Here is a 27,582-nt window from a genome sequence, read left to right as displayed (position 1 = left end):
AGAAAAAAACCAATCCTGTCAACACCTTGATCTCGGGCTTCTAGGCTCCAGAGCTATGAGGAAACAAATTTCTATTGTTTAAACCACACAGTCTGTGGTATTTTGTTATGGCAGCCCTAGCTGATAGCAGCAAAATGGATTGTGATATGTTTATACACTACCATAGCAGCACTATTTGGAGTAGTTCCAACTGAAAAGTACCCAAACCCCAATAGCAGACTGATATAGAGAGCTCACAAATAAACCCATGCATACATGTATGGTCAGTAAATTTACAACAAAGGAACCAAGAATATACAATGGGGAAAGGACAATCCCCTTGATAAACGGTGTTGGGAAAACTGGACAGCCACATACAAAGCAATGAAACTTGACCACTATCTTCGCCATACACAAAAATCAACTGAAAATGCGTGGAAGACTTCAATACAAGACCTAACACCATAAAACCCCTAGAAGAAGACATAGGTGGTCAAGTTCCTCAACATAGGTTTTGGTGATGATTTTTTTAATCTGACAACAAAAGCACAAATAAACTATTAGGACTACATCAAAATAAAAAAGCTTCTGGACAGCGACAGAAATCATCCACAAAACAAAAAGGCAACTACTGAATGGGAGAAGGTATTTGCAAATGATATCTGATAAGGAGCTGATATCCAAAATATAAAAAGAACTCATACAACATAACAGCAAGAAAAAAAAGAAAAGAAAAAAGAAAAAAAAAACTTGATTTAAAAAATGTATGGAAAACCTGAAAAGACATTTTTTTCCAAAGAAGACATACAGGTGGCCAACAGACACATGAAAGGATGCTCAACATGACTAATCATCAGGGGAAACACAAATCAAAAACCACAGTGAGGGGCACTTGGGTGGCTCAGTTGGTTGAGCATCTGCCTTCAGCTCAGGTCATGATCCTGGTGTCCAGGGACTGAGTCCCACATAAGGCTCCCTGCTCAACAGGGAGTCTGCTTCTCCCTCTGACCCTTACTCCTCTCATGCTCTCTCTCTCCCTCTCTCCAGTAAATAAATAAATAAATATTAAAAAAAAAAACCCACAGTGAGACATCACATAGCAGCTATTAGATAGGCTATTATCAAAAAGACAAGAAATAACAAATGCTGGTGAGGATGCAGAGAAAAGGAACACTTGTGCATTGTTGGTGGAATGTAAACTGGTGCAGCCACTATGGAAAACAGTATGCAAATTCCTCAAAAAATTAAAAATAGGGCTACCGTATGATCCAGCAACTCCATTTCAGTATTTATCCAAAGCAAACAAAAACACTAACTCAAAAAGATATCTGCACCACCCCCCATGTTCACTGCAGCATTACTTATAATAGCCAAGATATGGAAACAACCTAGGTGCCCATCAATGGATGAATGAATGGATAAAGAAAATATGGTATATAAATTTAATGGAATATTATTTGGCCATAAAAAAGAACAAAATCTTGCCATTTGTGACAATCTAGATGAACATCGAGGGCATTATGCTAAGCGAAAGAAGTCTGACAGAGAAAGACAAATACTGTATGATCTCTCTTATATGTGGAAATTAAATTCAAAACAGAAAGAAAACCAAAAAACACCAAAAAAGCCAAACTCATAGATACGAAGAAAGTGGTTGCCAGAGGCAGGTGGTAGGGGACGGGGTGAGAGAAATGGGAGAAGAGGGGGTAAAAAGATAAAAAGAAAAAAGATACAGATGCCAAAATTGATGCAAGATAAAATATAAAATGTGAGTAGACTAAAGCCATTAATGAAAGTGGAAAAATAATGGAAGTATTTACCTTTCTATAAACATAATAAAACATTTCCAGCCTTAGACTGTTACACAAGTAAAAAATATATAAATATAGTTTAGTGGGAGAGTTACGTAAGTAGATTTGCATTTTAGGGAGGTCATCCCAGAAACAGTGAGAAGGATTGGAGGAAGGGAGAATAATTAGAAGAGAATTTTCACAAGTTCCACCTTCAATATCCACCTACCAGCATTAGTGGCCAAGAACTCCATCTTCCCTTCTGTTGCCATAGATAATGGTCCATTGCTCTTACCAAAGCTCAACCCCTCCATCTAGATTCTATCCGGCTCTGCTTCAAGGAAATAGCTCCAGGGGGTCTCCCTTCCTTATTCCTTTATCAGCAGTCTCCCTCCCTACTGCATCACTGCCATCAGCATGCAAGCACTTTGTTACCAGAAAGTAAAACTTTCTTGACCTTATCCCTTCCTCCTTCTACTGTCCCATTTTTCTGCCCTACTTTGTATCAAAACTTCATATAGTGTTCAAACCTTTTCTCTCCTTGTTTCTTTCTTTTTTTTTTTTTAAGATTTTATTTATTTATTTGATAGAGATCACAAGTAGACAGAGAGGCAGGCAGAGAGAGAGAGAGGAGGAAGCAGGTTCCCTGCTGAGCAGAGAGCCTGATGCGGGACTGGATCCCAGGACCCTGAGATCATGACCTGAGCCGAAGGCAGCAGCTTAACCCACTGAGCCACCCAGGCGCCCTTTCCTTGTTTCTTGAACATAGTCTGGTCAGGCTTTTATCTCCACATTCCACATGCCACTTTCTCTTGTCAAGGTTATCGATGACCTCCATGCTATGTTACTGCATCTAATGGGCACTTGCTGACCCTCATTTTGCCTGACCCATCAGCTGCACCAACACAGAGGGCCATTCTCTTCATCTGAAACTTGATAAATCCTTGGCTGCCAGGGTCCACACACTCTCCTGATTCTTCTCAGACTGGTCGAAATTCATTCTCCATCTCTCAATCTGGGTCCCCTTCATTAACCCCATCTTTAATATTAGAGTACCTGGGGGCTCCTGGGTGGCTCAGTGGTTAAGCCGCTGCCTTCGGCTCAGGTCATGATCTCAGGGTCCTGGGATCGAGTCCCGCATCGGGCTCTCTGCTCAGCAGGGAGCCTGCTTCCTCCTCTCTCTCTCTCTCTCTGCCTGCCTCTCTGCCTACTTGTGATTTCTCTCTGTCAAATAAATAAATAAAATCTTAAAAAATATATATATTAGAGTACCTGGGACTCTGGATTCTCCATTTATACTTCCTTTCCCGGTGATCGCACTGAGTCCGGTGACACTAAAAATGCCATCTATATGCTGTGTGGGTGTTCAGCCTGGATATCTTCCGTCAACTCTGGGTTCGTATATGAGGCTGCCTACTGCACGCTCCATTTGGAGATCAATAAGCATTTCAAGGGCACCTGGGTGGCTCAGTTGGTTGAGCGGCTGCCTTCGGTGCAGGTCATGATCCTAGACTTCCAGGATCAAGTCCTGCATCAGGCTTCCAGCTCCTTGGGGGGTCTGCTTCTCCCTCTGACCTTCTCCTCTCTCATGCTTTCTCTCACTCATTCTCTCTCAAATAAATAAATAAAATATTTAATAAAACAAATAAGTATTTCAAATTCAAATACCCCAAATCGGGCACATGATTTCCCAGCCCCACAGCAGCAAATAGCAACTGATACTGTCAGCTGGTTCTGGTCAGAAACGTTTGTTACCCTTCACTCCTCTCTCATACTCACACTCAATCTATCAGGAAAGCCTGCGGAAACTACAGTCAAAATATTCCAGGTTTGGATCACTTTTTACCACTTCCCCCAGTATTACCTTAGTCCAAGCTACTACCATCTCTCACCTGATCTACCAACAGCTTCCTTTTAATTAGTCTATAATGATCCTTGCTCTTTTCATCTATTTATGCAGCAAGAGTGAGGTTTTAAAAATACCAGTTAGGCGCTGGATTTGAAGCTTGTCTTCCCATCTCCTTATCTGGCTGGCTGCCTACTGAATAAGCCTTTTCTTTGGGGCGCCTGGGTGGCTCAGTGGGTTAAGCCTCCCTGCCTTCCGCTCAGATCATGACCCCAGTGTCCAAAGGCTCCTTGCTCAGCAGGAAGCCTGCTTCTCCCACTGCCTGACAGTCCCCCTGCTTGTGCTCGCTCACTCTCTTAACCTTTCCCTTGCTGCAAATATATATACATAATGTTACTTCACTGCTCCAAATCTCCCAATGCCTTTCCATCTCAGGGTGGGGGGAAAAAAAAGGATAAAGAGATCAGAGTATCTTCATACAATGGAATATCATGCAGCAATGAGAACAAAACTTGGACTGCACACAATGGTATCTATGATTCTCACAAATACAGTGCTGAGGAAAAGATGCCCAGACAGAAAATATTAATCTGTGCAGTTCCATTCAAAGTACAAAATATGTAAAAGTGATCTCTAAGGCTGGACATCAGGATGGTTAGTTACTCTTGGAGGGGTAGTGTCGGAAGGGGTGTTAGGTGGGGTGCCTACAGTGCTAATTATGTTTTATTTCTTAATCTGGGTGCTGGTGACCTGAGTGCATTCAGTTTGTGCAAAAATTCGTTAAACTGTATACTTTGCATACTTTTCTGTTTGTACTGTATACAAAAAAGAAAAAAAAATTTTTAGAGTCAGACACTTAATTTTTAAAATTTTTTAGAGTCAGACACTTAACCAACTGAGCCATCCAGGTGCCTTTAATACACAAATAAAACTTAAAAGACGACACTCACTTCCAGGATATAATTTTTGAAGACAAATTAAACCTAAGTAGCCTTTGTCATAATATATAGATGACCCCTGAATAATGTGGGGGTTGAGAGCCCTAACCACCCACATAGTTGAAAACCCACATGTAAGTTTTGACTCCCCAAAACTTAACTACTAATAACCTACTATTGACCAGAAGCCTTACCAATCACATAGAATTGATTAACACATATTTTATATGTCATATGTATTATTATATGTATTATAACAATACAGTAAGCCAGAGAAAAGAAAATGTTATTAAGAAAATCCTATGGAAGAGAAAATGCATTTACAGCACTGTATGTGTATTTATTGAAAAAAAAAAAAAATCAACCCATGAGTTCAAACACATGTTGTTGGAGGATCAACTATAATGTGCTTTTTCAGACCCCATCTGCTAACTATTCAAGTTACCTAGAAGGTACACAGACGAAGAAAGTCAGAATGGGTACAGAGTTTTCATAGCAATTACTAGAAATTCACTCTATAATTCCTACGTTCGTTGAAAGTACATTGTACTCCCTTCTTTCCTTCTCTTCTGACAATATTAATCGCGGATTTCTGTGTGCTTGTAGAATAGATTCTCAGTAGCCTTTCTTCTTGCAGACACTGCCTGAGAATCCAAGTGGTTTCAGATCATTGCTTTGTTAAAAACCAGTGGAGGTTGTAGTCACAACGATACTGCTATTTACTGAGCACTTGCTATGTGCCAGGCACCATGCGAGACAGTTTCCTAGCTTCCTAACAACCCATGAAGAAGACAGCAGATCACGTTCATTTTACAGATGGCAAGACTGAGCCTTTAGGAGGTTAAGCAACCTGTGTCTGTAAGTGCGAGCTGTGATTTAAATCCTGCTCTCTGCCTCCAAAGCCCATCCATTATCCAGTTATTAATTAACAGCCTCTCCCCACAACTGGTCCTGTATGAAAACAGCTTGAGTAAGGATGACCACTATCAAAGCAACAAAACAAACAACAAAACAAAGACTAACAAGGAATGGCGAGGATATGGATCAAGTGGAAATCTTGGGCACTGCCCAGGGGAATGCAAACTGGGGCAGCCGCTCTGGAAAACAGGATGCAGGCTCCTTAAAAAAATTAAGAACTACTCTATGACCCAGCCATCCCACTTCTGGGTCTATACCCAGAAGAACTGAGGGCAAGGTGTCCCGCAGATATTTGTATACCCAAGTTCACAGTGGCATTATTCACAATGACCAAAAGATAGAAGCAACCCAGGGTCCATCGACAGATGAACAGATAAGCAGAATGTGGTCTATCCATACACCAGGAAACAATTCATCCTTAAAAGGGGAAGAAATCCTTTCACAGGCCACAGCACGGATGAACTTTGGAGACACCATGCGTGAAATAAGCCAGGCACAAAAGGACAAATATTGCAGGATCCTACTTATCTCATGTAGCTATAGCAGCCTCATACACAGAGACAGGAATTCAGTAGTGTCATGGCTGCCAGCAGCTGGGGGAAAAGAAGGATGGAGAGTTTTTGTTGAAGGGCTATAGGACTTTAGCAAGATGAAAAGAGTGGTGGTGATGGCTTCACAATGCGAATATACTTTACATTACAAAATTATATACTTAAAAGTGATCTAGATGACAAATTTTGTATTACGTGTATTTTACCACAATTTAAGAGGAAAAACAGGCTATTCTGCCTGGCACAGACTGGCAAGAAATTGGTAATTTCCCACTCATGGAGTGAATCCTGCGGGTTGGCCCAAAGAGATAATGAACCGGTCTTAAATATCTCTCTGTGTGTCTCAAAGCCTCCATCCCAGTCCTGGGAGGAAAGTACTAGTACTAGGTGAGGCAAACATGGTGGGTCTGCCCTCAGAGAGCTTCTAGTCAGTGTGGGAGATGGGCATGTGGGTACAGAATGCCTTCTTAAGGGGTTTATGAAGTGTCCCCTTACCTGGGAAAATGTGATCTCTCCCCTCATGAGGCGGGCACTGGAGCCCTCTGGGCCTCCTCTCTGGAGAGCTTCTCTCAGAAAGCCTCTGGAAGATACAAAGAAACAACAGCATGGATGTTCAGAGGACTTCATCACAGCAGCATGTAGGGAACAGACACTATTCCTATCCACGGACAAACTGCTGTTTTAAAGGCATTCTGCCATGGACGGGGAAAGGCAATGTTCAAGCCAGGATCTTAGGCTATACGAGCAATCGAACATGGATGAGAACACAAATTAAATGACAAATATGCCGGCAGGTGAAGCAGCTCATGGGGACCACCCAGCAGAGCCTCTTCAACTGCCAGTACTTCTGGCTTTGCCACTTAAGGGACAAACTCAAGACTGGATACACATTCATTCCCGTCTTCAGCTCCTTTGTACAAGGCACTACTCCAAAGGACTGCTTTATTAGTACATACTTTTCAGAGGGAATGAAATATTTTTTCCTGGTTTTGATTCTGAACATACAGTTTCTACTTCATTTTAACCATATTTAATTTTTAAAAAGTTTTCTCAGGTTAAGAGCTAAACTGCCCCACCTCCAATTCCTATCTTGAAGTCATCATCCCCAGTACTTCAGAATATGTATTTGGAGATAGGGCCTTTAAAGAGGTGATTAGATTAAAATGAGGTCATAAAGGTGGGCCCTATCTAATGAGCAGTGTCCTGAGGAGGAAATTAGGACACACACCCGAATTGGGAGAAGGCCATGTGAGGACACAGGGAGAAGACAGCCTTCTATAAGCCTAGGAAAGAGGCCTCAGAGAAACCAATCCTGCCGCCATCTTGACCTTGGACTTCTAGCCTCTGGAACTACTGTGGAAGCCACCCAGCCTGTGGTACTTGGTTATGGCAGCCCTAGCCAGCTAACATACCTCAGCTCATACTCGTCCCAAGGAAAAGCACACACATAGGGAGAGAGACCAGCTCATCACCCTCTCACTTCCTTACATTACAAAATTAAAGTTTCCATTCCGCTTTCTTGATAATTTCCCAACCCCCATGGCAGATCAGCTACCTTTACATGGCTGGCTAGGAGACGATCAGACGGATAAGGATGATATATATGTGACACGCACACACACCTCTGCTCCCTCACACCCCTGACAACCCATCCCCACAACCGAGTCCACTCAGCCCAGGCACTGATGTGCAATCCTTCTCAATACAGTGCCCCAGGCAAATATTTATAATGGATGAAAATCAGCAGGCCAGTTAAAATGATTTACCATTTCCAAGTAAGACAACAAATCTACTCTGGGAATTCCATTTCTGACAACAGGCAACTCTCTTCTATCCAACTAACGCTCTTGCAGGTAACGATTATCAACTTCACACAACATGCAAAAAAATACATACCTAATATTATAGCCTTGCTCAACATTCCAGTAAAAGCAATGGCTCTGCCATACCTTTGCCATCAGTTGTCTTTTATTTATTTACTTGGAAGATTTTGTATTTAAGTAATCTCTACATCCAACATAGGGCTTGAACTTAACAACCCTGAGATCAAGTCACATGTTGCACCAACTGAGCCAGCCAGGCACTGCCCTGCTGCTTGTCCTTTTTTTTTTTTTTTAAACAGGGTTACTATGTTGTAATTATATACCATCAAATTCACATTTTAAGGAGTATGATTCAAGGATTTGTAGTAAATTTACAGACTGTGTAACTCTGTGACATCAATGCAAACATCAGCACATTCCAGTTTTAGAACATTTCCATCACCTCCCAAGGTTCCTCATGCCCTTTGGCAGCTGGTCTCCAGCTTTAAGAATCAATACACAATTCGACTCAACAATTTTGGATTGAGCACCTGAGGTATGCAAGACATTGTGCTGGGTGCTGTGATACAAATGCAGGAAAATGTGACTGTATTCTTCGGGAGTACACAGGGGAACAAGGGAGTCAACACATAAGTAACTATCACACGCTGGAGGAATAGGATGGAGAAAGCAAAAGGAAAATGATTTTTTCTGCCTGGAGAATGGTGGCTGCTAGCAGAATGGGAACTGAGGGAAGACTAGAACTACAGAGAAAGGAGATACCAATGTATCTATAAAGCAGATCAGGCAGTAATAATAATAACAGAAGAAGCAATTTGAAATATGAACACTGTTGGATTGGAAAACACGAATTCCAAATCTTAAGGGTGGCTAATAAAAGCAGTGAGCAGTGAAGCAGCTATCACACAAAATGAAATTAGTGAATCAAAAGACAGGATACAGTTTTCAAGAACAAAGAGTAAAACAAGGAAGCAATTCAAGTTAATGAGCAAAATGATAAGACCTAGGGAGTCCAAATTCCTTCAATAAACAAGCAGTAAGAATTCCAAAAGGGTTGGGGCACCCAGGTGGCTCAGTAGGTTGAGTGTCTGACCCTTAGTTTCTACCCAGGTCATGATCGCATGGGTCGTGGGACTGAGCCCTGCATTGTCTTCCTGGCCCAGCAAGAAATCTGCTTGAAGGATTCTCTCTCTTCCTCTGCCTCTACCCAATCCCCACTCATGTGTACAGGTACATGTGTATGTGCTCATGTGCGCTGTGCCTCTATCAAATGAAATACATAAATCTTTAAAAAAAATTTTTAATGTTTTAAAATTTAATTTAAATAAATAAATAATTTATTAGTAATTCCAAATTAAATAAATAAATCTTTAAAAAAAAAATCCTTCCATGATTGATCAGAGACGCAGTAGGAATAACAGAACACTTCTCTGTACTGAAGAAAGATTCGACACCTTAGATCAAAAGTATACCAATTACCAAAGCAAAATTAATAAAAAAACAAACCTCCACAACAGGCATATGTGGGGGAACTGTGCCAATTCTAAGGATAACAAAGGGTAACAACCTTTTGTGTAGAAAAACAGGTTATACACAAACAAAAAACAATTCAGAGTGACATTAGTCTTCTATCTGCAACTTTAGATGTCAGAGGTTTGTGGAACAATACTGACTGGACATTGAGAGAAAAATAAACAATGGCCCCCAAATTGTAGCCCCAGATAACATATTACACATTTTTGAAGGCAACAGAAAGTCTCAGCATATAAAACCAATGTTTACCATCACATGCCTTTCCTGAAAAAAAAAATTCAGGGAAGATTTCCAGTCAACTTAAAGATAGATGAAAATAAAAAGTTGAGAACAGGACAAATGTGGTTTAAAAGATATTGGAAATGAAGTTTTTTAAATACCATTTCCATAGCATTAGAAAAAAACAGAAATAAATATAATGAAAGAGGTCTAAGACCTCTGCCTGGAAAACTACAAAACTAATAAAGATCTCTGTATCAAGTTCATGGATCGGGAGACGATATGGTTTGGGCAAAAATTCTCACCAAATGGATATAAAGATTTAATTCACTCCAATCATAATCCCAGCAGATTTTGTTTATAAGTGTGAAAATTGACACATTGATTACAAAATTTATCTGGAAAATAAAGGACACAGAATAGCCAAACAAATCTTTAAGATTAAATATGAAGGATTTATATTACAAGATTTTAAAATTTATTATAAATTAAGACAATGTGATATTATTGCATGGAGTTATATATCAACTTAGCATAATAGGGAGTCCAGAAATAGACATCTACATACATGGTCCATTTGATTTTCTCACCAAGGCACCACTGAAATTTAATGTGGGAAAGATTTTTTTAAATAAATGACATTAGAGCAACCGGATATCCATAGGGGGCAGGGAGACTCCACACCATATACAAAATTTGTTTTGAGGTGGATCATGTATTTAAATGTGAAAGTTAAAACAATCTAGGTTCTCCAAGAAAGTGGGATATCTTCACGATCTTTAAGAATGCAAAAATTTCTTAAAAGGACACCGAAGGCAGCAGTACCTGGGCAGCTCCGTCAGTTAAGCATCTCTTTTTTTTTTTTTTTTTAAAGATTATTTGAGAGAGCGTATGAGAGAGAGCATGAGAGCGGGGTGAGGAGCAGAGGGAGAAGCAGACTCCCTGCTGAACGTGCAGCCTGACACATGGCTTGATCCCAGGACACCAGGATCATGACCTGGTAGAAGGCAGACACCTAACCGACTCAAGCCACCCAGGCGCACCAAGTGTCCGACTCTTTTTTTTTTTAAGATTTTATTTTTATTTATTTATTTGACAGAGGGAGACACAGTGACAGAAGGAACACAAGCCGGGGAAGTGGGAAAGAGAGAAGCAGGCTTCCCACGGAGCAGAGAGCCCAATGCGGGGCTCAATCCGAGGACCCTGGGATCATAACCTAAGCTGAAGGCAGCCGCTTAACAACTAAGCCACCCATTTTTTTTTTTTTAAGATTTTATTTTTATTTAAGAGTCCAACTCTTGATCTTAGCTCAGGTCTTGATCAGGTCTTGATCGTGGGTTCAGGCCCATTTAAAAAAAAAAAAAGGATACAAAAAAGCGCTACCATAAAACAGTAATAAAAAGATAAATCAGTCATTAAAATTAGTACCTCCTGTTTATCAAAGATACCACTAAGAAAGTGAATGAACAAGCCATATACATGGATATGCTTGCAATACCTACATATGACAAAGGACTGGTATCAAGAACATATAAAGGGGGGGGCGCCTGGATGGCTCAGTCAGTTAAGCATCTGCCTTCAACTGAGGTCATGATCCCAGGGTCTGGGGATGGAGCCCCAGTCAGGTTCCCTGCTAAGCAGGGAGTCTGCTTCTCCCTCTCCCACTGCCCTTCACTGCTCCCCACTCCTAAGCCTAGCTCAGTCTCTCTCTCCTATTCCCTCTCAAATAAATGAACAAAATCTTTTAAAAAATAAGGGAAAGTACACTTCAACAAAATTTGGGCTTTACTTATTTCAGACTCCCCCTTGACTAGAACAATAATGGATCAATCTATCATTGTTTGGGGGTATGTAGTGTACTGGTTTATGAAGGGCGTTATTCTGTTCGCTACTGGCTTGTGAAACACCCACAGTGAACCTAGGTTACAGAAACTGCTGCCAACAAAAACAGTCTCTGAGCATTGATTTGCCCTGAAACAAAACGGACAGAACTCTTAAAGCTTCCATCAGGCTCCTTATCCTTGCCAGGAATTTAGAATTCAGTCTTCTTTGGGTGTCACCAGGGTGATCATTTATTTTCTTTCTTAATTTAAAAAAAAAAAAAACTTATTTAATTATTTGAGAAAGAGAGAGCTTGGGCCAGTACGCAAGTGGAGGTAGGCGCAGAGGGTCAAGCAGACTCCGCGCTGAGGAGGGAGCCCAATGCAGGATCGCGTCCCAGGACCCCAAGATCATGACCTGAGCCCAAGGTGGACACTTAAATAACTGGGCCACGGGAGCGACCCTCTTTCTTAACTTTTAAACAAATATGCTTTCCCTCCTTCTGACTATAGGGGAAGCATATGTTCATGAAGAGATAAACTGAAAATGCCAAAAAGTAGAAAAATGAAGAAAATCATTATAGTCTCATCTGGGATTAATAATCCCAAACATATTCTGGGATACTTCCTCCACACATTTTTCTGCAGGTAGCTTCCCCCTAGCCAGCTATAATTGAAACCATGTTGTAAAAAATTGTTTCACATTCTGGTGGGTTTGCTTCTTTTTTTTCAGTTCTCATTAACAGGTCTTTTCTGATCTGAAATCTCGTTCTGAACATCCTGTTTCTTGGTTTCCTGGTGACGCTTCCTAGTTCACTTCCCAGCGACGAGGCTTTGGGGCTGTTTCTCTAGTTTGCGATTAGAGCCAAGTGCGCCCGCAAAGCACAGGACTTTGTTCCCTCATCAACTTCAGGGCGGCCTGAGGACACATTTCATGACACAGAATTTAGAGGGCAGCAGTGAGCCCGGCGAGCAGCTCCTCTCACTTTAGGAAAAGAATCCATCACAGAGGGCAATTTTGGGAGTCTTTAGAGAGATTTAATCACTTAGCATTTACTAAGACAATGGGTCTAGTAGCGTGCATGGGTATTTTTAGGGTAATTGTCTTAACCTCTGCAGAGCTCCCGCCCTACAGCACCGTGAAACCAAGGCTGGGGGTACCCAGAGGCCTTTTCTCAGCTGGGGGCCCGCCCCCTGGCGCCCCGGCTCCCCCCTTCGCCACCCCTGCTCCGGCCGGGCGCTGATTCCCCTTACCTGGGCAGCGCCAACTCCTCGGTGCGGTCCAGCGCGCCGGCCACCGAGGGCAGCGCCAGGACCCCGTCCAGGTCGAGCACGGCCGCGCGCAACGCCATGGCGGCCCACAGAGGACCAAAGCTCCCGGCGGTGCGCAGAGGCCCGTAGCGGGATGGGAGCGGCGGGCCGCGGGGCCTCCCTCGCACTGGTCCAGGGGGACCCCGCCCCCGCCCCGCCCCCGTCCCGCCCCGCGCCCTGTCCCGGGCCGGCAGGGGCGGCGACCCACCTGTCTCCACCGCCTCCAGGCATCCAGTCCCCCTGCTAGTGTCCTGACCACTTCGGGCGAACTTGCTATACTGTCGCCGGTCCGGGGGCGGGCCTCAGAGAAGGGGTCTGAGGAAGAACCAGGGGCCACTGACCCTTTAAAGTGTGTGTGGCCAAAAGCTTCATTCAGTGTTTGGATCCTTCCATGTTTGTTTCGGTTGGCATATCCACTAAACTCATAGCTTTGTTGCCCCTCCTTTTGGTGCGTATATTTACAGATCTGACGCTATCCTGTCCACACTCCCCTCATCACACACTTACCTGTCAAGGCAAAATGTGTTTCAAGAGTAAAATATGCTCCAGATACCGTATGCCTACTCAGAATACATCTATTCCAATCTCTTGTTGGAATGAGGCTTAGAAGGAAATTTGGAGTACTTACTACCCCTTTGTACCTTCTCCTTGTACTAATGCTGCCTAAAAATGTTCCAGCTTTGTTTAAATTCACGGATTCCACATTGTTGGCTCCTTTGTTTCTGGACTTTGCTTAGGAGTGTCTGAGGAGTATTTGCCAAAGGGTTGTCAGGCTTCTCATGCCTGCAGTGTAGCTCTGTGAATTAAAAACATGCTCTGGGGGCGCCTGGGTGGCTCAGTGGGTTAAGCCGCTGCCTTTGGCTCGGGTCATGAAATCAGGGTCTTGGGATCGAGTCCCGCATCGGGCTCTCTGCTCAGCAGGGAGCCTGCTTCCTCCTCTCTCTCTCTGCCTGCCTCTCTGCCTACTATTAATCTCTCTCTGACAAATAAATAAATAAAATATTAAAAAAAAAAAAAAAGCTCTGGGCTCCTCAGTGTTCCAGCTTGCCAGGACCATGTCGCTAGACACAGACCCCAGAGACTTCTCTGCTGAATGTGTCCTCTGTGAATTTATGCAGGATATTCTGCCCTCTTTAGCTAGAAGAATGTTGTGAAAGATCATCAGATACCTTACTGACGAGGTATTCATCTACAACTCTTTGTAGCTACCAATCATCAGTCTGGTGAAGAAGAAAATGAGTCTATTTTGGGTGTTTTGCTCTGGTGAACTATGACCATGCTTATGTCTCTTGCCTCATAACCTCTTCTGGGATCTCCCTGAGGCTGTTGTTACTAGTGCTTTCTGAAATCCACTCCTACAAAGTAGGAAGCATGAAGTTTTTAGTTAACAGAGCCAAATGTAGCAGAGGAACTGGAAAAAGCAGTTCGATTTTGGACTTGGATAACACTGGGCGACCTCCTTCGGAACACTTTCAGTGTTAGAGTCCTGGGATCAAGCCCTGAGTTGGGCTCCCTGCTTGGTGGGAAAGTTGTTTCTCCCTCTCCCATTCCTCCTGCTTGTGTTCCCTCTCTCATTGTGTCTCTCTCTGTCAAATAAATAATCTTTTAAAAAATAAAATAAAAAATAAATTAAATCTCCAACTTAGACTTTCCTTTGGTCTCCAGAGTCTCCTACTCCACATCTCCTCTTGATTGTCTGACAGGGATCTCTAATGTATCATGACCAAAACAGAACTCTTGCTGCGTTCCCACCTCTCAAGCCTGTTCTCTCCAGGACATTCCCAGTCTTAGTCAGTGGCACTTGTTCACTCAGTAACTTAGCCCAAAGAACTTGGAGTCACTCCTGGATTCCCGATTGCCCATGAAACTGTGTGTTCTTGAACTCAATCCCAGGGGTGTCCGGTGGATTAGGGCAGAGGTAACAGCTTCTGGTTCAGTGGTGATCTTTCTTAAAGGCCCACCCAGGAGCTCTTTCCTCCACTGCTTTCAAAGGTTTTGTAGGTTCTTAATATCCTGTATTAAATCTCTTTCTATTTAATAACTAAAGGGATTTCTGCTGGCTGACGGATATGGGACTACTTAGGAATACATATATGTATGTGTTTGTAAACGTAGCAAAGCAAAGAGGAAGGATACATTGACAGAGCTGGATGGGAGAAATCCCCCTTTCGGGAAGGAAAGTAAGAAACACAGAACATGAGACTCCATCTTAAGATCGAGATCATTGCGTGTGAGAGGAGACTATGAAGCTCTCACATGGCCCTTTGCTTATTCATGGCAGTTACACTGGGAACCTGACCGAGTCTGGAGTATTTTATAATACCTTATCAGTTACGTAACTTCTTGGCCGAACTGCTTAGGCAAGGTTTAGAGGTCGCATTTGACTGTGCTCTGCTCTTTCTCATGGGTCACGCTTCCCTAGGTTTTCTGCCAGCCAACTTGGAGGAAAGTAAGAGCTTACTCAGCTGGGCTAGGGAAATGTAAGTCACAACCCTTATGTCTGCTAATCTTAATATTTATAAAATGCATTTGAGGTGATAGCAGGAATCATGAAAGCATGGTGAATGTAGGGGTCCAAATGCACAAAGACACCTCAGGTCAATCGCTAGATCTGCAATGAACTTGTAACTGCAATGAACAATCTGCAGATTACAACCATTGTAATCTGCAATGAACAGTAAACTGGTTTTGTTTCGGGTTTCCTGCCACTGACACCCTTTCTGGCCACCTGCTAGGCCTTGCTTTTCCAACCCTATTTTAAAACTCTATTTAATTCCTGGTGGTCAAGAAAGGATCTCAACATGGTTGCTTCTCCTGCTGTAGGTGTTTGAATCAAGCTAAATTAAAGTTGTCTCTGGCAGTTTTCTAAACCCACATTCCACCTGAAGCTTTGTCTTTCTGTAGTGCAGCAAATGAATTTCTTCAATTCAATCAGAAAATTATTAAGCACTTTCTGGGTACTTGGGATTCGTTGTGTAAATGCAACAGACAAAAATAGGGACTAAGAAGCTTCCATTGTAGCAGAATGATGAAATCAAGGAATTTCTAGTTGCTTCTGGGGCAATAAGAATGACATTAGAAATATTTATGGAGGCTACTTGTCATTCTTAGTCGGTTTTTTTTTTTGACTACCAAACATCTATAACTTCTTCGTATATTTGAAAAATTCTACTGTACAGTGGACAGCTGTCATTCGAATATCTATGTTGATAGTTCTCACATTTGGAATGCGATCTTCTCAAGCTAGACTCCACAAACACCATTTTTCCTGGGCTTCCTTGATGCTGGACTCTGCCCATCAGCCTCTGGCCTGAGATTGGACTTCATAAAAACTGTCCCACGACATTGTTTGTTGTTACCATGTTGTTCTTGGCTGTGTGGTTTCCAAGCCTGCTTCTCTTTTCCTCCCTGAGATTCTGTGAGCCTACCTTGAGCTAGGGTGAAGGTCTTCGAGTTAGGCTCAGCAAATCAGATGCACCCAGCCCAGATGTGATAGTGGGAGCTGGTAAAGGAAGGAGAGACAGAGGAGAGAGTTCGGGTTGACAGTTTGAGGACAGCAGCAGTATCCAGGGTTCCCGGCTGGCTGGGGTGATGCCGGTCTCAGCATTCAGCAACAGCACTCAGCAACAGCGGTGTGTTCCCAAGTCTGGTTCTGGTGCATGATTTTGGTTTCAGCCCTCTCTACTGCTAGTTTTCCAAGTTCGGTTCTCCAAGCTTCCTCAGGGCCTCACTCTGCAAACTGCCCTTGCTTGGTTTTTTTTTCCTCCTAGCTCCTCCTCGCTTTCCTCATCTCTGAATTAAAGTCAGTCCTTGGGTCTCTTTACAACCGCTCTCTTGCTTATCTCAACTGGCCTTCTCTTTGTGAAATTATTTGTCCTGCAGTCTTCCTCACATGGGATCCTCTGGCCACAATCGGCTGCACGAAGTTCTTGCAGGGGCTTACCAGGGGAATCTGGACAGGTGGCTCCATGCAGATTCCCCGGGGCTCTGGTTTGTGTGTCAAAATGGCTGCAGAGATGCGATTGCCAGGCTGAGGCTGAAAGCTGTGCCCACCTGTGCTACAAATCACAGGAAACCTCTCTTTCATCCTCCTGCAGTGTCCCTCTGGTGTTCCTCACTGAGAAAGTTTACTACTGTGTGCACTGTAAAGAAGAAATGCTTAGGGGGCGCCTGGGTGGCTCAGTGGGTTAAAGCCTCTGCCTTCGGCTCAGGTCATAGTCTCAGGGTCCTGGGATCCAGCCCTGCATCACATTGGGCTCTCTGCTCAGCAGGGAGCCTGCTTCCCCCCTCTCTCTCTGCCTCTCTGCCTACTTGTGATCTAACCCTTAAAAATATATTAAAAAAAAAAAAGGAGAAGAAGAAGAACAAATGCTTAGAAAAGCATATATTTGAAGGTACAGTCAAAGTTGACAGGCAATCAATGGTTAACTGACAAGATGGCTCCAATCCAAGTTCAAAATAAATTGATTTCAAAATCCTGTGATTTGCCTCATTATTGCATCAGTTCAATTCACAGCACTGGTGGGGACGTGAGACTCTAAAAACTGGGAACATTCCCATGACAAAAACCAGAAAGCAGAAGATGTTTTTCTTTCCATAGCTGATAAACTTGCTCCTACTATCCCTGAACTTCCCACAACTATCTCACCTGAAGGCCTTATCATGGGCCAGATAAGCCAGCTTTCTTCATACCTGACCCTACCCCTCCTCATTGCCTCTAGACTTGAACCAGGTTTAGGTCCCCCCATGTCCCAGCAAGCAGGTTCCAGGGACAAACCTCGGAGGACACAAAAACACACTCCCAAACTGCAAGATTCTACTCATTGATATCCACAATTTGGTGATCATAGATAGAAATGGATTGTCAGGGGCGCTTGGGGGCTCAGTAAGCTAAGTGTCTGCCTTCAGCTCAGGTCATGATCTCAGGGTCCTGGAATCGAGTCCCATGGCTAGCTCCCTGCTCAGTGGGGAGTCTGCTTCTCCGTCTCCTTCTGCCCCTCCTCCTGCTCATGCTCGCTCTCTCTGTCTCTCTCTTTCAGATAAATAAATAAAAGCTTTAAAAAAAATTAACCATCACAGGGTGGTATTCACAGTTTGTTCAATGGCAGCCCATGCAAAGTTAGTATGAGACACCAGACATTAGCATAGGGGAAGAGAAGAGTTGGCAAAATACTAATGTTGGTATGGATTTTTTTATGTTTGACCTTCCACCTTCTTCTTCATGTGAGAGAACTCAGGAGACACTCCTCCAAGGCCTTGAGAAACATTGGTGTTCCTACTTAATAGATGGCTCTAGATAGGCCTCCTGTTTGGGAAAACTATTATCTTGATTATAGGGGCTGTGGGAAGTGGTTTGGACCTTGGGTGATGAGACTTGAGTTAAGGCAACTTCTCCGTACATGACACATCATTATCAGTCCTGAGAGGAAGGACCAAGAAGAAGCCTCTATAACAAAGTAATAAATAAAATCCCTAACATGTCTCTGGGAGAATCCCAAGGGTTAGAGCCACCATCAAAGACCATCGAAGACCAGAGTTACACAGGGACTTTTGGTTACCACCAAACTCTACCCAAGATGGATGGGTCTTGCCAAGTGTCAATTCATTGTTGTAAACTTAATTAGGTGATTCTCATTGCAACTGCCTTTCCCGCTTGATTCCTACTGCTACCATTGCCAAATGCCCAGCTCCCCAACAGTAGTGACAAATCCTGAGCTCTAGATAGCGTGCTTGAGCCCAGAGGCTCAAATTAGTCCCCTGGTGGCAATCTGATTACATTGAGCTCCTTCCGTAACAGAGGGGGTAGCAATTTGTCTTTTATGGAATAGATGCTTCTTTTGGAGAATGGGGGAAGGGGAAAGTTGTAAATACCAACTCTAACTTAACGATCTTTTAACACGAGGGCTGTACCAGTCATCATTTTCTTCTTTACTTGGTTAATTTATTTTGTTTCCTGACCACCCTATTATTTTATATGCAGTATGCTTTTGATGAGCTTTATGATTTATTCCATAGGAGACAGAACTTCAAGGTGGCATCATGTCAGGGCGAGAGCAAGGATGGACATTGCGCAGGGAGGTTAGCTATGGAGCTGGAGGGAGTAACTAAGGAGCCCTAGGGATTCGGGGTGAGGACGAGCAGTTTTCTTTCTGTGAGGAACGACTGCCTCATGTTAGTGTTCTAAATGTGTTTTCTTAGATTCTGTGTTTGTCTAGTTGGCAACCAATACTCACTGAGCCGAACTAATGGCCACACTTATCTACATCATCCCTGTGATCCAGTTTTCAAGGAGGTACCAAGATCATATTACAAACCTTCCAAACAGTCCCGAGTCAATACTCCAACCTCATCCTTTATCTCTCGCACACCAAGCCAACATTCCCCTGCACAAAAACACCCCACGGCTATGTACTAGATAACTAGAGGCTGTCCCTACACCCACAGCTTGCCAAAATTCCTCAAACTCTCCAATTCTAAGCAGCTTACCCTGGCCTGCCTTGCCTTTCTTGCAGAAACGCCAAAAATACCTGGGCCATGGGGGTGCCTGGGTGGCTTAGTCGATTGGACATCCACCTTCGGCATCCTGGGATCGAGCCCCACATCAGGTTCCTTGCTCAGCGGGGAGCCAGCTTCTCTCTCTCCCTGCCACTCCCCCTGCTTGTGCTTTCTCTCTCTGATAAATAAATAAATAAAATGTTAAAAAAAAATTACTCTGGGCAATGTTTTTTTCTTTGACTTTTCTGCACCCTGGCTAAGCCCTGGTGCTTCCCTCTGTGGCCCTGCATGGTCCACTGTGATTTTTATTTCCAGGGATCTGTGAGTATAAACTTCTTCCTTCACGACAATCATTCCTGTGTCCGTATGTATTGCCATGCCAAATTAAAACAAATTCTGGGGACAACTTCTAGAACAGTGAGATGTAAACAATTTTTTTTTGGAAGTGTTATTATGGAAAGTTGGGTGTGCATTGATGTTAGGAGCCAAAAAGCTAGATTTGGGGGAGCTTTCCAGCATTTAAACTGCTTTCCAATATTTTGGGAATGTTCCCGCTTTCTACCAGGACATCAAAACACCAGATTCCTGCTCGCTCAACCTTCCTTGCACTTCGTTCATGGGCCCACGATTAATCTGAAGCATCTGTCCCCACCTTTGTGTTGGGAGCTAGTGACACAAAGAAGCAGGGACAGAGGAGGATTAATTCTGGCAGCAGGAGAAGTTGGTTTCCAGGGCCAGCAGTGATAGCAGTCCCAGCGACAGACGTTGGGAGGTTTTCCATCCAGTCCCACAGCATCCCGGGCCCATCCTGTAGGTGAATGATTGACTTGTGATCTTGGCTCTGGTCTGGCTGATGTGTCCATTGTTTTCACCTGTGCCCTGAGCAGGTTCTCCAGCTTTCTAAGTGCTACTATGAACCACCCATTGTCTTTTAATAAAAGCCATTTCTGCTTAAATTTATTAATAGGTTTTTAATGATTGCAGCCAAGAATCCTATTGGTATAATTTATGATTATTTCCTTCCTTACACACACACATCCCTCCATATGCAAGGACATAAGGTGAAATTCTAACCTTTGTTAATTATGGGTAGTGAGAACATAGGTGTTTAGAGAATTTTTATTGTATTTTATGTCTTTTAATTTTCGTAGAATACTAGCAATCATGTATATATGTATACATATATATTTATACACAAATATGTCCCATTTATTTACACACACACACAAACATCATGCATCATTTCACTATTTTAAGCCCTTTATTTATACTAACTTATTCACTCCTCACAACAAGCCGTTGAAGTGGGGCCAATAGTCACATCCTCATTTTATGTATAAGGAAACTGAAAGTTCTAGCGACCTATTGAAAACTACACAGCCTTTTTTTTTAAAGTGTATTTGACACATAATATTATATTGGTTTTAGGTGAACCACATAATGATTAGACCATTGTATACATTATAAAGTGCTCACCAGAGTAAGTGTAGTTACTGTCTGTCACTATCTATCACCATAAAAGGTATTACAAAATTATTGACTCTATGGCTTAAGCTGTACTTTGTGACTGACTTATTTTATACCTGGAAGTTTGTACCTCTTAACGTCCTTCACCTATTTCGCCCATCCCCCATCCCACCCCTCCTTTAACCACCAGTCTCTTCTCTATATTTGTGTGTCTGTTACTGTTTTGTTTTCCATTTGCTTGTTCATCTGTTTTGTTTTTTTAGATTCCACATGGAAGTGAAATCGCATGGTGTTTGTCTTTGTCTGACTTATTTCGCCTAGCATAAATCCCTCTAGGTCCATCTATGTTGTGGTGAATGGCTAGATTTTGTTCCTTTTTAATGGCTGAGTAATATTCCATGGTATGTAAATATCACATCTTCTTTATCTATTGATGGACACCGAGGTTGCTTCTCTTGGCTATTGTATGTAATGCTACAAAGGAATGCACGTATCTTCTTCAATTAGTATTTTCTTTTTTTTTTCTCATAAATACCCAGAAGCAGAATTGCTGGGTTGTAAGGTATTTCTATTTGTAATTTTTTGAGGAAACTCCGTACCATTTTCCACAGCACCAATTTACGTTCTCACGAACAGTGCACAAAGGATCCCTTTTCTCCACATCCTCACCAACACTTGTTATTTCTTGTTTTTTTTTGATTCTAGCTATACTGATTGGTGTGAGGTAGTATTTCACTGGGGTTTTCATTTGCATTTCCCTGATGATGAGTGATACTGAGCATCTTTTCATGTGTCTGTTGACCATTTTTTATTTTTCTTTGAAAATATTTCTATTTGATTTCTGTTTTTAATTTCTATTTAATTCATGTTTTTAATAGATTACTTGTGGGGGGTTTTGTTGGTTTATTTTTTGCTATTAGTTGTATGAGTTCTTTATCTATCTTGGATCTGTTATCAGATATATCATTTGTAAATATCTTCTCTCATTCAGTAGGTTACCTTTTCATTTTGTTGATGGTTTTTACTGTGTAAAAAAAACCCCACACAGCTTTTAAGGAGAAAATCAGAAATCAAACCCTCATGGTTATTTAGGGGCCTTTGCTTTTAACAATAAGGGAGACAAGTGAGAGAACAAGTAACTTGAAGGGGAGGCAGACCTCGAAGGGTGTTTTTAGGATGGAGGATGAGCTTATTTATGGGCTGAAGGAAAGGATCCAGCAGGAGGAGTGGTGAAGATAGGAGAAAGCCTGGGGTTATTTAATTGATGGGGATTCCATCAAAATCACAGAGGCCAAGCTTCCCACGCGGGAAGAAAGGGGAGGAAGAATATGACTCCTCATCAGAGAAGGAGGCAACGGGTCTGTGTATGGTTTGGAAGATGACCTTGCTTCTCTGGGAACTGAAGGCAAAGTCACTGGCAAGGAGGTTGAGGAGGGGACAGGCAAGCTGCAGCCAAGCCAGGCAGGGGCACAGGTGAGCGGGTTGTCCTGCAGACAGCCGGCAGGGGGAGAGGGGTTTTCCTCCAGAGGAGAAGGGGAAGGAGAGATCCATAGGCTGGCTTGCTGAGGGCTCTATCCTCACTGCTATTCGACTGGCAGTTATGCTGCTCTCTTGACCCCCAGACCCAGGACCCAGGAGATCCCCCCACCTGTGAGGTCAGGGGGTCCAGGCAGTGATCCCGGGGCACAGGGTCCTTCAGAGCAAAGAGAGACGCATCTTAAGTACTGGACAGAGAAGAGCAAATCTGTTATCTGTCCCCACTGGACACAGGCTGAATAGTACAGGCTCCTCCTCCTTCCCTCCAGAGAAGATGTGTGCGTGTGTGTGTGTGTGTGTGTGTGTGTGTGTGTGTAATAGACAGGGAGAGAGAGAGAGAGAATGAGAGCACGAGTCTGTGTGCTGGCCAAGCCAGCAGTCCCTCCTGTGGACTGGCTTTGGCTTTTACCTGCAGAAGCCTTTGTGCCTGGCTCTCCGTGACGCCCTCCCCCGTAGCACCTGCAGGAAGCCTCTCCAGCCGCCAGAGCGGGAAGCCCAGGCAAACTGACCAGCCTGCAGAACTTACCCAGCCCTCCCCAGGAAGCCAGCTTGACCCTCAGAGTCAGGTCGCCCTCGTCCGCCAACGTGGGTCCTGTTCCAGCATCAGTGTGACCATAAAATGAAGTCACCCTGCTCTGCTTTGCACCTGCCCTTCCATTTGGGGGGGACTTTTGTCAGCTGACCGGGACTTCCAAGCCAGGCTGGTTCTGTGTTCTCTCAAAGGCCTTTCTTCTTCTGTCACCACCGGTAAGAAAGGTGCCCCAAAAGCTTGCATTGGGGAATGTGGGGGTAGGGCATTGTGGGGGTGGGGTCCAGGGGGATACTAGCGGATGAGCGGCTTCCGGGTACTTTGGGAGGGGAGCATGTCAGAATGCTGGAAGTCACCTGCTTCTAGAAGAATTTTCATCTTCCGGTTATCCCTGCGAGGGCAGTTCACAGCCCAGTGACAGTCAGCCCCTTCTACTGGGGTAGCTCAGTCTCAGGGGTTCGTGGTGTTACTATATCAAATCTGCTTCTACGTACTATTCCTTCCTTTATTTACTCATGAAGCAAACATTCTGTATCTTTCAGTAAAGACTAACAGACATCAGTGGCACTCACTGACTTGGAAAAGTAGCAAGTGCTTCATTGCCAGGGTTTTCTGAGGCTGGAATTTGTCAGCGAGGTTTCCTACACAGGCTGATGTGCTAATCCAGATGACCTTTAAGATTCTACCTGACCTTGAGATGTTAGGCTTCTGTGGTTGATCAGGGTATGGAGCAGAGCAGACACACAAGCTAGAAATACGGTCTCTTTCCCCTAAGCCCCGGCATGAAATTATTTGGAAGAAAAAACAGTATCATTTCCTCTCATCAAGGGGCCATTTTTGGGGTATTGACAGAGGAGAGAGAGCTGGGACTCTCATGTGGAGGGACAGGGTGCTGGATGGCAGAGAGGAGCTGGTGGGGTCTAAGCAGGCTTCCTGGAGAAGGTGATGTTTGTGAAGAGACTAGAACAGGACCTGGGGGGTGGGAAGCCGAAAGTCAGCTGCAGTAGGAAGTTGGACGAAGAGGCCAAATTCCTTTGACTTCAGGGGACCTGGACTCAGGAGGTTGGTGTAGGCGTAAGGGTCAGGGGGTGGGGGTGGTCTGGTTATTTGATTGCATCAGCAACAATAGTGGGGATGTTGGTGTCTGAGCCTTTTGCATACGCAGTGTCTTTTGGGTAGATTTCCCTATGCATCCCATTCACCCAGACCCACTTTACAGACAGTCACACCACAGCCATCCTGCCAAACCTCCAAACCTGCCAATCCAGCCACTTAAAAGATCAAAGGTTCCAGGGTTCTTTCTCTTTTAATATCTTTCTTAGGCAGAAGGTATCTCTAATTACTGTCAATTAACTGGGATAATTTCTCCTTTGGTTTCCAATGATAAAGTAATGAAATTATCTTCGTGGACTAATTACAAAGGATGCAAATTTGAGGCATCTTGTAGGATTGTATCCTCTAGGATCGATTGACTTTTATTTGCGCAGTCTTCCAGAGGGTCTGACATATCTCTGATTGGTTTTTATATCATGCAATTTCAGCATCCTTGGATTTCTGTTTCTTTTTCTCCTCTTGTCACTAATAGGGAAAGAAAATCTTTTATTTAGTGCACTTTGTTGAAAGAGATCATACATAGCCTTGGGATTTGTGACCATGATATGGGTTGGAAGGAGGAGTGAGTAGATCTGCATATAGAGGAAACTCTCAGAACCCTAGATCCAGGCAAACATGGGTGTGGGGTGGGACACCTTTGCCTTCACACCACCTACCTGCCATCGACCTCAGTCCTGACAGTGACTCAGCAGTGACAGTCAATAGTGCAAGGATCTGTAGATCTAAGTATGGGCATAAGTTACCCATACGAATTGCCCTTCTAGTTAGTGGCACTGGGTAGCATTTTACCAGATTAGAGTTTAGAAGCTGAAGACCTGAGTCTGAATCCCAACTGTTACCACTTTTGAACTATCCATCCCTGAGCAAATCTTTTTTGAACGTCACTATTTCCTTTATTTATACAAAAGAGATAATAAAATCCCTTGCCCTTACCCTCCTGGGGTGATATGAGACTCCAATGAGGTCAAAGGTGTGAAAGTGCCTTCTAAACCTTAAAATCACACACTTGCAAATTGTTTTTAGAAAGATCTGGGTGTTAACATCACAGGGGACCCTGGAATCTTCTTTCCCTGTGCTTGCCTGTCCTGTTCTCTCACCCCTAACCGAAAACAACGCCGTGAATCTTCACTGATCTGTCCTGGTGGAGAGGAACAATTCAATTTTCTAGCTCCCCTTCATTTTAACAAGCAAATGAAACTTCTAGATGGTGGAGACGGTGTCATAATAATTTGTCACTGACATTCCAGGTCAGTTAGGGAGGCATGGGACACGTGAGAATCCCAAAGCATCCGGGACAGAGGATGAAAGAGAAAAGGAACCAGAAGAGGAGCTCCATGACCGTCAGGTTTTGCATGGGTGTAGAAGGATAAACAAACAAACACACACAAACGAACAAACACACCTTTTCTGCAGTTTCCCCTGGGGGCTGATGAAATTCCTCTCTGCTGGCAACACCAGGGTCTTCAAGCCAACTCAACTCAAGTGGCTCTCAGGTGCTTGCACAACCTTAGACTCAAGGAAGAGCTGCCCAGTGTGAGTAGTTGGAAAGAGTTCAGAAGGGACTTCTGGGAACTTGGGGTCTCTTTGCATGGCGTTGAAGCCCATGGGACGAAATGAGTAAAGTCATGACTTACAGCAGGAGTGGGTGAGCAGACGGGATTCCAGAGGTTTTCTTCTGTCCTTTCTTCTCTACTGTGTCCCCCTCAAGGCCACACATTCTCAATTCTTCATCCTTAAAGCCCGGCACATTGTTGTCCCCATCATGGAAGAGGCAGTGGAAAGATGAACGAGGAAAGAAAAGAATAAATAATCAGATTATGGAAAAAGTGCTCAATGTCATCTTGCTCCTTAAACTAAGCCATGAGCCTGGGTCTCCCTCATACATTCTTCCAGAACCCTCTTCCACTCCTGGGCACCATTCATGGGTGACCCTATGTACCTAGAACCTGCAAAGCAAACCCCTGTTCTAAGGTCTGTGCTTGGGGCTGAGATAACAGGTGAATGCGACACAGTTTCCCACCCACAAGGAGCTCACAGCAGTGACCTCTGCTTCTCATCCCAAGCTCCCATCAACTCTCATCTCAACTTTCCGAGCCCATGGGAGGAGTTCAGTGCTAGGATCTGTTTCTTGTTCTCTTTTTTGTCTCAGCCCTGAGGTGATTCCCATGAACACAGCTGACTCTTTTTTGGGGTGAGTTTTGAGTATTTATTACCTGTTTTTCTTCTCTAATTATTTTTTTACTGTGGCAAAATATGTATAATTACTGTTTTAACTATTTTTTATTTTTATTTATTTTTTTAAAAGATTTTATTTATTTATTTGACAGAGAGAGATCACAAGTAGGCAGAGAGGCAGGCAGAGAGAGAGGAGGAAGCAGGCTCCCTGCAAAGCAGAGAGCCTGATGTGGGGCTCGATCCAAGGGCCCTGGGATCATGACCTGAGCCAAAGGCAGAGGCTTTAACCTGCTGAGCCACCCAGGCACCCCTGTTTTAACTATTTTTTTAAAGATTTTATTTATTTAACAGACAGAGACACACACAGTGAGAGAGCGAACACAAGCAAGGGGAGTGAGAGAGGGAGAAGCATGCTTCCTGCCAAGAGCAGGAAGTCCTGAATAGGGCGTAATCCCAGGACCCTGGGACCATGACCCGAACTGAAGAAGGATGCTTAACGACTGAGCCACCCAGGCGCCCCTGTTTTAACTATTTTTAAGTACACAGTTCAGTAACGTTGAGAACATTCCCTTTGCTGTGCAACCATCATGCGTCTCCGGAGCTTTGCCTGAAACTCTGCCCCCATTAAACACTAGCTCCCCTCCATGCCTCCACCCAGCCTCTGGCAGCCACTATCCTGGATCTATCAATTACTACTAATTACTGAATTACCTCTAATACTAATTACCTCTAATTACTACTCCAGTAATCAAATAAGTGAATTACACAAGATTTGTCCTTTGGTGTTTGGCCTCTTTCACCTAGCATAATGTCTTCAAGTTTCATCCATGTCCGTAGATGTGTCAGAATTTTTTTTTCACTTTTTAAGGCTAAATAATACTTCACTATAGGTATACAACACTTCATTTATCCATCCGTCCACAGATGGACATGTGGGTTGCTTCTACATTTTTCACAGATGATTTTGATGACTTGTGCTCCACTCAATTGGAGGATTGGAGTCTTTTTAAAATTTTTGTTTTTTGATTTAAATTTTAGCTAGTTAACAGTGCAATAATGGCTTTTGGGGTAGAATTCAGTGATTTATCACTTACATATAACACCCAGTGCTAGAGAGATGGAGTCTTAACTCTACACCTACTTTGGGGATGAGAGTTGCTTCCCCCACCCCCCACCATGAGATACAGGAAGGGCACATAAAACACTTAGTGGACACATATGGTAGGAGATTTGGAAAATATAGTGAAGTATGAAAAAGAAGAAAATTTGGGACGTCAGGGTGGCTCAGTCGGTTAAGTATCTGCTTGCAGCTCAGGTCATGATCTGAGGGTCCTGGGATCGAGTCCCAGATGGGGCTCCCTGCTCTGCAGGGAGCCTGCTTCTCTCTCTGCCTGCTGCTCCCCCTGCTTGTGCTCTCTCTCCCCCTCTCTCTGACAAATAAATAAAATTAAAAAAAAAAAAGAAGAGGAAAAATTGCCTCTAATTTCTGCACCTGGGGATAACACAGGTGATCTGTATATACACAGAACAAAAGATAGG

At 43.5% G+C, this 27,582-nt stretch overlaps 1 protein-coding gene across 2 annotated transcripts in view; it reads right to left on the bottom strand.

Moving 5' to 3' along the window:
* Positions 1-12,863, bottom strand: part of EPHX2 (epoxide hydrolase 2) — a 60,984-nt gene extending 48,121 nt beyond the window's left edge. The window contains exons 1-2 of one of the 2 annotated variants that reach the window (XM_004775104.3): positions 12,672-12,861; positions 6,518-6,602 (exon numbers count right to left, since the gene is read on the bottom strand). In XM_004775104.3, the coding sequence (XP_004775161.1) occupies positions 6,518-6,602; positions 12,672-12,769 (183 nt within the window). In that variant the 5' untranslated portion in view covers positions 12,770-12,861. Of the gene's footprint in view, positions 1-6,517; positions 6,603-12,671 lie in introns of both variants that reach the window. The other variant, XM_004775106.3, reaches the window with a different exon arrangement.
* Between the last annotated feature and the right edge of the window lie 14,719 nt (positions 12,864-27,582).

Source organism: Mustela putorius, unplaced genomic scaffold (assembly GCF_011764305.1).
Source record: "Mustela putorius furo isolate JIRA1106 unplaced genomic scaffold, ASM1176430v1.1 tig00000242_pilon_pilon_pilon, whole genome shotgun sequence".
NCBI lineage: Eukaryota > Metazoa > Chordata > Mammalia > Carnivora > Mustelidae > Mustela > Mustela putorius.
This window is presented reverse-complemented; position numbering and strand designations above follow the sequence as displayed.